Here is a 14838-nt window from a genome sequence, read left to right as displayed (position 1 = left end):
GTCTGCACGATATCGTATTTCCCCCATATAACGGTACCCCCCGATATTCGGTATTTTGATGATTTTACCCGCATTTTTCTAATCCACACAAGGAGTTCCTTGTGCCGTACTTACTGCTTTTTTACTTCTTTTATTTAATTTCATTAAGAGTTGTGCTGATTATGGCAACCCCAATAAATTCAATATTTATCACAAATTTGTAAAATGAAATTGAAAATTCTCAAAAAACATGTATATTCTTTAAATGGAAGATATATAAATTCCCCGTCATACACGTACAATTTTGGCGAGATTCTGTAACAAACAGCCAATTTCTGTTTAAAACAATGGGTCTCCTTCTATCGTTTTTTTCTGACCTTTTTTGTTTGTATTTTTTTGTTACAAAAACCAGAAATGTAGGGTAGAAAAGCTTTATTGTGTTTGTCACTCACAGAAAAGAACATGCACTACAAAAACTCAAAATATATTTAATTTTGCCAAATTCCAAACGAAAGGATAAATACTGTTACAAAAACAGATTCTTAAACTTCACCAGGATTTGAAAATTTTCAAAATTATTTTGTTTATTATTCAACACTAAACAAAAACAGTATACATAAATTGGCCGACAAGACTATCAAAAGAATCAATTACATTCTGGTGATTGCTTTGTACTACCTTGCTTTCATTGTACCATGGTTTCTGCCCGTTAAAAGATTTTTGTTTTCCAAATTTTCATAGAACAAGAGTTTATATTAAAAACCCCATAATTTGTCTAGTCTCTACATTTATTGAGCAATTTTGATATTAAACTCCGGGAATCCATATATTCTCAAGACAATATTGAAACATAATTGTGACACAACAGCCCTATTTATTTAAACGATTTTATTTTTTATTGACTTAGCACCGGAAGCAACCAAATTATTAGAACAAGTTGCCTGTGGTTCAATTTTAAAGTTTAAGATAAAATAATTAAAATAAAGATGTAAAGATTATCTTCAATATATAATTATTGCATTCTCGTTTTTGTTTTGTTCTATAATTTAATTAATCTTCCTTCTTTGTGTTTATTTTATTTATTTTATATTTTGTTTAAAACGTGTCAATGCATCGAAACAATTATCAGTTCGAATAGAATACATTTTACTGTATCAATGAATACGAATGACTAAATGTGTCAACAATAAACATTTTGAGACGAGCTTCCAAGAAGATAACATCGGCTTGTCGGAATATTCGATTGTCATTTAAAAAACAAAATCCCCGCTCTAAAATGGTCATGATAAAAATATATTTGTTGTTGGTTCTTTATTTTCAATATGGTGAGTAGAAAAGATTTTTCAGAAATTTATTTATATTGTTTTTCATTCATTATTTCCATTTGTAGTGCTGTCTTCAGCCATAAAATTTCCAACGGTTGATCCGTTTCCAACAGAGTGTACGCTTCCAGACAAGACCCGCGGTACATGCATCAATTTATTTTATTGTCCAGCAGCCTTAACTGCAAAAAATATCACGTTATGTTACACGGAAAAGGATGAACAGTATGTGTGTTGTAAGAACGATCTATGGGGCGATATAAAACCAAGGCGCATAACTGGAGGTAAGTTATACATATTTATGAGACTAAACGACAACATTTTTATATCATACAACACTATGTGTTGGGGTTATTATAAGTTTCATTGGGTCAAAAATTATGTATCAACTCGAAATATTGGGTTGTTAGCTAGAATGCTTATATCTCAAGAATGGCTGGACCGATTTTGACAAATTTTGTCAATTCAGAATACCCTCTTTGGAATAAAAGAATAAAATCTAAAGAAATTGCATAAAAAGATGGAAATAATAATGTTAATATAGTTGTAGTATTTTGTGAGTGTGAGTGTATATTTTGTAATATTTTTTCACCTTGCAATACAGGTTGGGATTATTATATACAGATGGCAATTATCGTCCGATCCTCACGAAAATTTTCACAAGGGTAGGGTTAGGATCAGAAGGGCTAGGATTATGTTTTGCAAAGATGTCCGCAATGTATTTAGGGGTTGAAATGGACGAACAACTAAAAATGTTCCTGAATTTTGCAGCAGTTATGAAGGTTACAAATATAAACCAAAGGACACGAAATCTCGCATGATATCCGAAATATACAAAAGGCGAACTTCAGGCTTTTTATTTAAAGCTGATTTCGTTGACGAATATAGCCAAATATCGTAGACAAGCATATCATATAGATTAATCTAAATTTGGAGATACAGAGGGGCCTCTTGCTTTTCGAGATGATCGAAAAAATATTTAAGGGTTATAAATTTTCCTGATCACACATTTGAAACCAATCGACACGGAATTGTTGACCATTTGATTATATTAAGCTATAAAATGGACCACAACAACTGACAGCACGACAGAGTGCGTAAGAGTTGGTCAAAATTCTAAGGGTAATATCTGGGCTGAGCTTCATGACATAATTTCAAAAGCGAAATCTTCAAAAATGGATGTGGACATAAGGGAGCTTCTAACATATTCTGGTGTTGTAGGGTATCACATGGTCGCCCCGCACAACCTTTGCTCAGTTGTTTTCATAACTCATTATCTTGAGGGATACGTTAATTCTAGTCAACAGGGCTTAAGACCTTCAGAAACATTACAATATATTAAATTCATTTAGGATAACACATGGTCGTCCGACCAAAGCCTTAGCTTGCTTCTTTCAAAATTAATTGTAATTTAGCTTATGAAAATGTACAAATAATATTATAATATTAGACTTATTCTTCATTTTATCGGAATTTCCCGCAAAGATATTATGTGTTATTCTATATTTTCTTCTGGCAGATTTGCATAATATTTAATATTACGCAAAACGATTTTTAAATATGTGTATGTTGTAAACACTCACTCAACCTTAAGAAAATTTCGATTACATTTTCCATCGAATTTGACTATAATTTGGCACTTCGAGTTCCAATTAAAAATGCCAACTCTGTACATAACCAGTAAAGAAAGTCCTAAAGTCGGGCGGGGCCGATTTTATGATACCCTACACCACTTTGCTAATTTAGTTGAGCTCCACTTAATAATTAAAAGTTTTTTTATAGGAGAATTCAATCATACACGCTATAATTATAATTATAATTTAAAATTCGAAGGACTAAATATGCTGAAGCATTTGTATCTTTTAAATTCGGACTTGTATTGCCCATTTGGTGCAAAATTAATTTGAAATCAGATAAAGATATATATGGGAACTATATCCAAATCTGAACCGATCTCGATAAAATTTGGCAAAGATATTTCTGAGTTGTATTTGATATATTTCCCTGAATATCGTTGTTACGGTGTGCATATTACGGCTGTAGGTAACAAATACAACAAATCGGATGAAGAATATATATGGAAGCTATAGCTATATCTGAACCAAATTTGGCATACTACCTTCTAGACTAAATTCGGTCGTATGTGCCAAATTCCATCCCATTTGGGCAAATATTAGACGTTTGGCGCACAATAAAATGTAAATCGGACGAAGTTATATATGGGAGATATTTCCAAATCTGAACCGATCTCGATAAAATTTAGCAAAGGCATTTCTGAGCTGCATTTGATATATTTCCCCAAATATTGTTGTTACAGAGTGCATATTACGGCTGCGGAGGACAAAAATAACAAATCGGATGAACAATATATATGGGAGCTATAGCTATATCTGAACCGATTTCGATCAAATTTGGCATACTTATTTTCAGGCCTAATTTGGTTGTATGGGCGAAATTCCATACTATTGGTGCACAATAAAAGGCAAATCGGACGAAGATATATATGGAAGCTATATCTAAATTTTTACCGATTATCTCCAATTTCAATAGGGTTCGTCCTTGGGCCCAACAAATGTTGTTTGCAAAATTTCATCTCAACCGGATAATAAATGTGACCTGCATTTTGTTCACAAGAATACATGGACAGACCGACGGACTGACATGCATAAATCAACTCAGAAAGTGATTCTAAGCAGATCATCAAAAGGAACTGTGGGTCTATCTCGTTTCCTTTTGCCTGTTACAAACAAATGCACAAAGACATAATACCCTGACCACCTTGTGGTGTAGGGTATAAAAAACAGAGACGAAATCGTTTTAAGTTTTTGTGTTTAGGCATTTTCTGCAATGTAAAAGATGAGAAGTTGCCATTAAAAAAAAATCCAAATCGGTTTACGATTACAAATATTGTGAAGGTTTGGAAAGGTTTTCAAGAACCCCCGGTCAAAAAAGTGGATGGAGTATTGCATAAACGACCGAATTCTAGAAGCTAGAGTATCAAATTTTGTTAAAACCGGTTAAGATATAGCTATATCTCCCTAATATTTGTTTCATTCGATTTGATTTATTTATTTTCAGTTAGAAAAAAAATAAAAACCAGCTCAGAGATATTTTTTCCTGAATTTTTGAAATTGGTTCATATTTGGATATTGATCCCAGATATCCAATTTCATGTGTATTCCACGTAAATGTAGAATAGTAGCCCATATTGAATGGATTTTGGAAAATAGGCCGAAAATATGTCAAATTTTTGATAGGAGCTTCAGTATATGTTTCATCCGATTAGATATTTAAGTGCAATAAAGATATGATAAGCATTCTTTAATTATGGTATTCAAAAACAAGTAAGCAGAGGCTATAACCGTGCGGGGTCGACCATGTGATACCCTACAACACTACAATATATTGGAAAACGTGCTTGGGTCCAAACACATTTTAGTCGATTTTTTGAAACAATGTCATACAGTCTTGTACAAATGTTAGCTTTGGCTTTTGATCGGACCATTTGCCCCATATTTGTCTCTCTTTCGTTTTGATTGGTATTCAAAACAATTTTACATAAAAGTTGTGGTCCAATTTACCCGCTATGTATAATCCAATGACCCGTAGAACGACTGTAAAATCTGAAAAGTTTTAATTTTTTTGGCCTCTTTGAACCTCTAATTATACACCTTTAAAACAATAGGCTTTTATTCTGAACCTAAGCCAAATTTCGTTAGGATAGGACGATAGTTGCGACTTGTACATAATACCTTCAACACACAGTGCCGCAGGGTGTAAAATATATAAAATATTACAAAATGTACAAATCAAAATTGTTAGTGAAATATGAAAAAATCGTTTGCGAAATTTTATGAAAAATATTCGCTTTTTTATAGGCTTATTTTTCCGCGATTTTCTTAGATCTTATCCTTTCCTAGCAAAAGGCCATTCTAATTTGGTGAGAATTGTCAACATCAGTTCAGCGGTTCTTGACTTATAAGCGAAATAACTAGCATAAATTTATTTTACATATATGCATCTTGGCTATCAGAACTGCTGTAATGGTCAGAATTTGTGATTTCGCCGGGATTAAAAATATTCGCGGTTTAGTGGAAATGCTCGTATTTTTATACCCTCTACATTGTATGGAGGGCATATTATGTTTGTCATTCAGTTTGTAACACTTCGAAATATAAATTTTAGACCCCACAAAGTATATATATTCTTGATCGCCATAAAATTCTATGTCGATGTCCGTCCGTCTGTCCGTCTTTGGAAATCACTCTAGCTTCCGAACGAATTGAAGTAGATTGATAAAATTGTACTCAAATGTATATTATGTCTGCACAACTTTTGATATTGAAAATGGGCCACGTAGGTCCACGTTTTGGTATTGCCCCCATATAACGGTACCTCCCAGTATTCGGTATTTTGATTATTTTAGCGACATAGTTCACCAGAATTGTTTCAAATTTGGTATTTGGTTCGTACACGCCTTCGTATAGCCCCCATATAACGGTACCTCCCAGTATTCGGTATTTTGATGATTTTAGCGTCATTGTTCACCGGAATTGTTTAAAATTTGGTATTTGAAGTTCGTAATGGATGCTACAGCTTGTGACAGAATATTGTCTATGCAGGTCCAGATCTTCGTATAGCGCCGATATAACGGTACCTCCTTATATACGGTATTTTGATGATTTTAGTTACATTATTCACCGTTTATTTCAAGTTTCGTATTTGAATATGGTAATAGCTTATGACAAAAAATGCCTATGCAGGTCCACGTCGTATAGACCCCAATACAACGGCTATATTCGATATTTTTAAGATTGTAATAGATTTTTTAACGGATTTTATTTTTTGAAAATTTCCAAATTCGTTTCAAATAGTGGAGTATATTCAAAATTCAGCCCGGTCGAACTTACTGATTGTTAACTTGTTTATACATAAAAGTTATGGTCTATTTTGCTTGCTAAATATTATCCGATTGTCGTTTTTGGTCCATTTCAATCCCTAAATATTATTCGATCATCTTCAAAAACAATAGGGTTCTATTCTTGGGCCAAATAAACTTATAATACCCCCAACACAAAGAGTTGTATGGTATAAAAAGGGTGGATTTTGAAACATGATATTTCATTTTTCTCAAAGTCATAACTTTCATCTCTCACACATATGTATATTGACAGTAGGTAGGTTAAATTTGTAAATGTGCCATGTCACTCCACGTTTTCGTATAGCCCCCATATAACGGTACCTCGATTTGTTCGGCATTTTGATGATTTTAGCGGCATCATTCACCAAAATCAATGAACATTTTCAAGTTGCTTCTAAATTATGGAGTACCGAACTTAGCTGCTTTTTATTTCTTTGCCACTAGTCCTAATGCGATAAAATGAAAAAAAAAAAAAAATCAGAAAATAATGGTTATGAAAATACTGTTATATCATAGCTTTTTGGAAATGGAGGGAAGCTTTCAACATTTTTATAAAGACCCAATTTAAACGAATACTTTGGATAAAGCTTCGAGTAATTTTTTTTACAAGATCGGGTTGTTACTATTCTATACATGTGTTTATTTCGGCCGAATCCCTTTATGAATTAGGAACAGTCTTTACTAAATTACTTCAGATATTTCTTTGTTCTTCACATTTCAGATTGTGGAGTGCCGCGATATGAAATAGTTCATGGTCTGCAAACGGTGTATCGGGAATTTCCTTATATGGTTTGTCAATGGTTTCTCTAATAAAACATTTATAATAACTCTTTTATAAAGGCAGCTTTAGGTTGGGATTCAATGTTTGAAGCGGGTACTTATGATTATAAATGTGGCGGAGCTTTAATTATGAATAATTATATTCTAACAGCAGCACATTGTGCTATGTTAAATGGGTAAGAATCGATTTACATCTAAAATATCGATTTGCATCTCAAATATCTAAAGAATTTAATATTTTTCCTTTCGCACAGTCTTCCGCCCAGTGTTGTTCTTGTGGGCGGTACCAACTTAACAGATTCCGCAAATAAACCTATAAAAGTCACTCAAGTCATTCGGCATCCACTGTACAAACCAAAACTTTCATACCACGACATAGCTTTGCTAAAACTTGAAAAGAGTCCGGCCGCAGATCCCTTATGTATATGGACTCTCTACGCAATGGACGATGTTAATGTAACAGCCGTCGGTTATGGTCACACCCAATTTGGTAATTATTTCAAAATTGTTCATAATTCAGACATGGTTATTTTGACATTTTCTCTAGCCGGCACTAATTCTGAAAGTCTTCTAAAGACCCACCTCTCAATAGTAACAAATAGAGATTGTACTCGACATTATAGCGGGGAAATTTCTTTGCCTGAAGGTATTGCGGACACCCAGTTGTGTGCTAAAGATTTCGAAAGGCAAAGTGATACTTGTCAGGTAATTGGAAGCAAAATCGTGTGGATTTGTGGATTATTTTTACCATATCTTTTGTTTGTAGGGTGATTCAGGTGGGCCACTAATATTGCGTTCCACAAGTCCCCAAGGCGTTGAAACAGCATTTTTAGTTGGTATAACATCATTTGGTAGTGGATGTGGTTTTGAAAAGCCAGGCGTTTACACCAGAGTTTCCCAATATATTGACTGGATTGAATCGATCATATTTGAAAATAACTACATATAATTACCAGAATAAAGAAGTGTAAACATACGCACATAGATTATTTTAAACAATTAATGATGTTTATTTATATAGCTATATTGTTAATTCAAAGTTTAAGTATTTGATAGATATTTTAAAAAAGAAATTCTAGCATCCAAAGGCCGAATTGTCATTGATTTGGTAGAACATTTAAATAGAAAATTAATAAAAATTAAATAAGAGATACAAAAAAAAAAATATGCCCTAAATCTTCTCATATTGGTTATTCTCATTGTTAAACTCTTACTTATTTTAAGAAATGTAAATATCTACGAAAGGGGGTGACCCTGTAAGGTTTTATATTATTTGATACGAAAAATTGTCTGCTTGTATGTGGGCATGATATGGTTCGGTTCACTCTTCTCCATAAAAGTTAAAATAAAACAAGTAAGCAAAGGCTATAGTCGTGCAGGGCCGACCATGTTTTACCCTACAACACTACAATATGTTAGAAGCCCCCTTATGTCCAAATCCATATTGAAAGATTTCGCCTTTGAAATTAGGATTTTGACTAGGGACATTTGCCCATTATTTATGCACTCCGTCGGGCTGTTAGTTGTTGTGGTCCATTTTACAGCTAAATATAATCCAATGGTAATCCAAAATGCTAGAATTTTTCCCTGTCCTTAACTCCCTTCACAGGCGTGTCGATTGGCTTCAATTGTGCGATCGGAAAAACATTTCTGTTTTTGGTTAATTTGAAGCCCCTTCCGTACCTCCAACTTTAGACTCATCTATATGATTTGCTTTTCTACGATATTTGGCTATATTCATCAACGAAATCTGCATAAAAAAGCCAGAAGTTCGCCTTTTGTGTATTTCGGGTATCGCCTGTAAATAATGCTGGTATTTTTTCACACAAAATTAGTGGTCTATTGTACCCGCTGTCCTAAACTCTAACTTTATGCGAGATTTCGTGTCCTTTGGTTTCTATTTGTGACCTTTATAACGGCTGCAAAATCAGCAACATTTTTAGTTGTTGGTCCATTTCAACCCCTAATATATTGCGGACATCTTTGAAAACAATAGGGCTAGCCCTTCTGAGCCCAACCCTACCCCTGAAAAAAAATTATCCCCAACCTGTGTTGTAAGGTAAAAAAATATTACGAAATATTATTAGTCAAATTGAAAAAATCGCATACGATAAAAAATATGAAAAATTAAAAAATGTCACAAAATACTACAAAATCCATATTAACATCATTATTGATATCTTTTTATTCGATTTTTTAGATTTTATTATTTTATGCCAGGAGACCATTCTGAATTGACAAAATTTGTCAAATCTGTACTGCCATTCTTGAAACATAAACATTCTAGCTAACATCCCCTTCCTTTGTATATACGCATTGTATATGTTTCGCTATATATATCCGATATATTTACTATCGGCATCTACGTTACGGTCAGAACTGACCTGTTCGTCTATTTGTGCTTAGCCGGGATTAAAAATATTCGCGGTTCAATGGAAAGTTTGACTTTTATTTAACACAAATGTTGTGGCCTATTTCACCCTATAATTGCGACCTGTAGAGCAACTGCAAAATCAGGAATTTTTTCAGTTTTTGAAAAAGAAATAGGGTTCTATTCTGACCCTAGCCCCACTTACATTCTAAATTTCGTGAAGATCGGGCCATAATTGCGACCTGTAGAGTGATTACAAATTAACATGGACAGACGGACGGACGGACATACATAGCTAGATCGCCTCAGCTCGGCTAGATAGCAAGATCCATATACACTTTCCTATGTGGGAAACCAATATTTCGTGGTGTTACATAATTTTTGGCCCAATTAAACTTATAATACCCCCAACACATAGTGTTGTAGAGTATAGAAATGTTATATTAGGGTCTATACGACGACATGGACCTGCATTACAATATTTAAATGCGAAATTAAAAAAAAAAAAAAAAAAAAAAAAAAAAAAAAAAAAAAACAAATCGGATAATATTGTAGCTAAAGTCATCAAAATACCGAATATCGGGAGGTACCGTTATATGGGGGCTATACGAAGACGTGGACCTGCACAGACAATTTTCTATCTTAGGCTGTAGTATTCATTGCGAACTTCAAATACCAAATTTGAAACAATTCCGGTGCAGGTCCACGTCGTCGTTTAGACCTGATTATGACGGCTATATTTAATATTTTTAAGATTTTAGCAGAATTTTTAACGGATTTATATTTTTTTTTAAATTGCCAAATTCGTTGCAAATGGTGGAGGGTATCCATAGTTCGGCCTGGCCGAACTTACTGCTTTTATTATTAATTTATTTTTATTTGTGCTATTTTCAGGATGCTATGCGATTGAATTTAAGCCGGCAACTATTGCTGACTTTCCTGCCATTTCTCGTGGCTTATTTACGAAATATAATGAGTTTCCTTTTATGGTATGTTAATAAAGTGTAATATTTATGTGAGAAAAATATATGTGCTATGTTTGTAAAATAGGCTGCCTTGGGATGGGACTCAAATGCATGGCCTGGAACTTATGATTATAAATGTGGAGCAGTTTTGATCAAACCTAATTATCTACTAACAGCAGCCCATTGTGCCGATTTGAATGGGCAAGTATTACAATGGCATTAATTTATATTTAAATTATGTTTATAACCTCCATCATGCATATTATGGAGGATATATTAAGTTTGTCATATTGTCTGTAAATCATGGAAATAATTATTTTAAATTAAATTATTAAAAATTTTAAGCCGATTTTGCAATGTCCGTCTGTTGTAATCATGTTAGAGTTCGGACAGCAATGATTGAAAACTAAGATTTTGAATAGAGTTGTCATTTGTCTGCAGGCAGGATAAGTTCGAAGATGAGCTATATCAGTAAAGGTTTTCATATATAGATGTATCTGATCATATTCGTTATTTTAACGTTTTTATCGGAATAGTTTAAAATTCGGTATTTAGAGTTTATAACTTGTTATACCTCATGCAGCTGAACATTGTTTTAACAAGTCCACGTTTTCCTATATCCTTCATATTATTGTACTTCCCGATATTCGGATTTTAAAGATTTTAGTCACATTTTCTAAAGGAATAATTTCGAAATCGGCATTAAGAGTTCATAACGGATTCTGCCTCCTGTTGCAGAAAAGCTCCCATTTAAAGGTGCCTCACCAGTTTGATGTTCCAAGCCTAAATTTCTAACGTAATCGTTTAAAGCTCGATATGCACAGTTCACATTGGGTTCTAGATCCTGTAGCCGATCACAGTCTATACTGGTTTACATTTTCGTATAGTCCCAATATAATTGTACATTTCGATATTCGTTATTCTGCCGATTTAGCCAAATTTTCCAATGAAATAACTTATGAATCGGTATTTCGATTTCATAAATGAGCAATTTCTAGGTTCCTCAAAGTTTTTCTATAGGCCCAATCCTCCCGATGAGTAATATTTTGATTATTTTAATAAAGGAATTGTATGTTTCTATCTACGGAAGTGACGCGTACTTCTCGAATGCTGGATTTTTGGTATTTACAGCCAATCTTACATGAGTAATGTACCAAATGGTGGAGTGTATAAAAAGTTCGATCCAACCGAACACAACTGATGTTTTACTTTTTTGTTTTAATTCTATAGGTCAGCCCCATCTGTGGTTCTGGTCGGAGGTGTAAATTTAACGGACACTTCTATGGCCCCAATAAAAATACTTAACATTACCAAACATCCAAAATATAAACACAATGAACCTTATGACGATATAGCAGTACTAAAGCTGGAACGAAATGCAACAACTCCTTGGATCTGCTTGTGGAATCAATATAAGCTGAACGAAATAATGGTGACCGCAGTGGGTTATGGGAAAGAATTTTTCGGTAATTGGCTTGTAGTGTGTGATATTACTATGGTGCTTTTAGATATTTCTAAACCCTGGTAAACATTACCATTTTTATCCGCAATAAAGGTTTCAAGCTTAACTATGTATATTCTCTAAAGGCATGATGCCACTTCTAACAGAACAGGTGTCTTTTTTATGTCGAAAACCTACACGTTTTAGATGTAATGTTTTCCTATTTGTTATGTATGAAACTTCCATTTAAAAAAAAATTATACTAATAATGTTTATATTCCACAGCTGGTCCTGGATCGGATACTCTGTTGAAAGCTCATTTGTCTGTTATGCCAAATGATGAATGTTCGGATTACTACAAAAACGATACAACACTGTCGCAAGGAATACGCAGCACACAGCTTTGTGCCAGGGACAATGTTCGAAACAGCGATACTTGCCAGGTAAAGAGAGAATATTTTTTCCGATTGAATATGAAATGATTCTTCTTGCTTTTAGGGTGACTCAGGTGGCCCTTTGATAATGAGTTCCGGGTATTTGACAAAGTATTTAGTCGGTATAACATCGTTTGGCCAAGGCTGTTCTTTGAACATACCGGGAGTATATACAAGAGTGTCGGAATATCTAGACTGGATTGAAGAAGTTGTTTATGGAGAACTAAACTAAGAGTTTAATGTGGAAACAGACATTATTTATTTTATTTATTGAAATATTTCTTACCTTAATTTTGTCTAGTAATCATATGAAACCAAAGGAAATAACGAAATTAAACATTATTGCCCTACTAAATATGCATGGTGGTGTAGGGTATCATATAGTCGACGCCTCCCGACTTTTGACTTTTCCTTGTTGTTTTTTTTTCTGTTTTTTATAACCTACAACACTATGTGTTGGGGGTATTATAAGTTTGATTGGGCCCCAAATTATGTAACACCTCGAAATATTGGTTTCCAAAATAGGAAAGTATATATGGATCTTCCTATCTCGCCGAGCTGAGTCGATCTAGCTATGTATGTCCGTCCGTCCGCCCGTCTGTCCATGTTAACTCCATGTTAACTCTACAGGTCGCAATTATGGCCCGATATTTCAGAAATTTAGAATGGAAGTGGGGCTAGGTCCAGAATACAAGCATATTGCTTTTGGAGATGATCGCATAATATTTATTTAAATGGACCAAAGACTGAAAAATTTCCTAATTTTGCATCTGCTCTACAGCTCGCAATTTTAGACCAATCGAAGCGGAAGTTAGCATGGGGCTAGAGCTTAGGGCTAGGCAGAAGCCTTCCAATTTGGTGGTCATGTGCTATTATTTAGTGGGTGAAATATACCATAACATTTGTGTTAAATAAAAGTCAAATTTTCCATTAAACCGCGAATATTTTTAATCCCTGCGAAATCACAAATAGACGAATAGGTCAATTCTGACCGTTACGTAGAGCCGATAGCAAATATATCGCATACATATAGAAAAATATATCAAATGTATATACACAGAGGAAGGGGATGTTAGCTAGAATGCTAACATCCCCTTCCACATCGCATGCGATTTCAATACCCTCCTCCTTGGAAATGAGGGTATATTAACTTTGTCATTCCGTTTGTAACATCCCCAAATATTCTTCGTATACCCCATAATGTATATATATTTATAATCAGCATAAAATTCTAAGACGGTTTAACGATGTCCGTCTCTCTGTCTGTCTGTCACGATACAGGCCACATTATTTGACGTAGAGCGTCAACATTTAGCAGAACAATTTGTATTGTGTCTAGAATGGTTGGTATTGAAAATGAGATATATCGGTCCACGTTTTGGTATAGTCCCAATATAACGGTAAATCCCGATATTCAGTATTTTGATGATTTTTGCCGCACTTTTTGACAGATTTGTCTGAGAATTGGTATTTGTAGGCCATAATGGGTTCTAGCTCCGGTGGCGAAACTTTGTATATATGGGTCCACGATTTGGTATAGCCCCCATATAACGGTATCTTCCGATATTCGAGATTTTGATTGTTTTTGTCACATTTTATGACGTATTTGTTTAAAAATTAGATTTTGTTGGTCATAATAAATTCTAGCTCCGTTGGCGAAATATTGTATGTATGGATCCACGTTTTTGTATATCCCTATATAGCGCTACCTTCCGATATTCGGCTTTTTGATGAGTTTTGTCACATTTTCATACGAATATGTCTAAAAATTTGTATTTGTAGGTCATAAGTGGTTCTAGTGTTTCCATTACCCTAAGGTGGAGGGTATTAAAAGTTCGGCGCGGCCGAACTTAATGTTTTTTTAATTGTTTCAATTTGACTCATAATATTGAAGTGCATACTTTGTAATATTTTTTACCTTGCAACACAGGTTGAGTTTATTATATACAGATTGCAATTATCGTCCGATCAATTTTCACAAGGGTAGGGTAAGGCTCAGAAGGGCTAGGCCTACTGTTTTCAAAGATGTCCGCAATATATTTAGGGGTTAAAATGGACCAACAACTAAAAATGTTCCTGATTTTGCAGCCGTTATAAAGTTCACAACTAGAAACCAAAGGACATGAAATCTCGCATGAAGGTAGAGCTTAGGACAGCGGGTAGAATTGACCACAACTTCTGCGCGATAAAATACCAACATTACTTACAGGCAATATCCAAAATTCACAAAAGCCGAATTTCTGGCTTTTTTTACCCTCCACCATACTATGGAGGGTTTGTAACTCATCGAAATAATGATCTTAGACCAAACAAAGTATATATATTCTTGATCAACGTAAAATTCGAAGACGTCTGTCTGTCTGTCTGTCCGTCTGTCTGTTATAATCACTCTATCTTTCGAACGAAGTGAGATAGAAGGCTAAAATTTTGCACACATGTTTATGTAGGCAGGTTAAGTTCTTAAATGGGCCATGTAGGTCCACGTTTTCATATAGCCCCCATATAACAATACCTCCCGATATTCGGTATTTTGATGATTTTAGCGACATTATTAACCGGAAATGTTTCAAATTTAATGTTTGAAGTTCGAAATGGATACTTCAGCCTAAGGCAGAAAATTGTCTA

The 14838-nt window shown here is 34.2% G+C and overlaps 1 protein-coding gene across 1 annotated transcript; it reads left to right on the top strand.

The window, feature by feature from the left end:
• The first annotated feature begins 1101 nt into the window (after window positions 1–1101).
• Window positions 1102–12568, top strand: LOC101888154 (CLIP domain-containing serine protease C9). The gene is made up of 13 exons (XM_059126700.1): window positions 1102–1304; window positions 1370–1585; window positions 6944–7011; window positions 7063–7178; window positions 7257–7492; window positions 7550–7707; window positions 7769–7949; window positions 8024–8047; window positions 10268–10362; window positions 10424–10539; window positions 11569–11804; window positions 12065–12222; window positions 12278–12568. Exons 1-13 carry the CDS (start codon window positions 1256–1258, stop codon window positions 12443–12445), a joined length of 1821 nt encoding a protein of 606 aa, XP_058982683.1. The 5' UTR covers window positions 1102–1255; the 3' UTR covers window positions 12446–12568.
• The last annotated feature ends 2270 nt before the right edge of the window (window positions 12569–14838 follow it).

Source organism: Musca domestica, unplaced genomic scaffold (assembly GCF_030504385.1).
Source record: "Musca domestica strain aabys unplaced genomic scaffold, Musca_domestica.polishedcontigs.V.1.1 4, whole genome shotgun sequence".
In the NCBI taxonomy this organism is placed as follows: Eukaryota; Metazoa; Arthropoda; class Insecta; order Diptera; family Muscidae; genus Musca; species Musca domestica.
Note: the sequence above shows the minus strand (reverse complement) of the source record. Positions and strands in the feature narration are given on the sequence as shown.

What these genes read in the sequence shown, in the direction of transcription:
- LOC101888154 (XM_059126700.1), top strand. Translation starts at nt 1,256, where the DNA reads ATGGTCATGATAAAAATATATTTGTTGTTGGTTCTTTATTTTCAATAT. An exon ending in GGTTCTTTATTTTCAATATG is followed by an intron (nt 1,305 to 1,369) that starts GTGAGTAGAAAA and finishes TTCCATTTGTAG; the next exon opens with TGCTGTCTTCAGCCATAAAA. An exon ending in CATTGTGCCGATTTGAATGG is followed by an intron (nt 10,540 to 11,568) that starts GCAAGTATTACA and finishes TTAATTCTATAG; the next exon opens with GTCAGCCCCATCTGTGGTTC.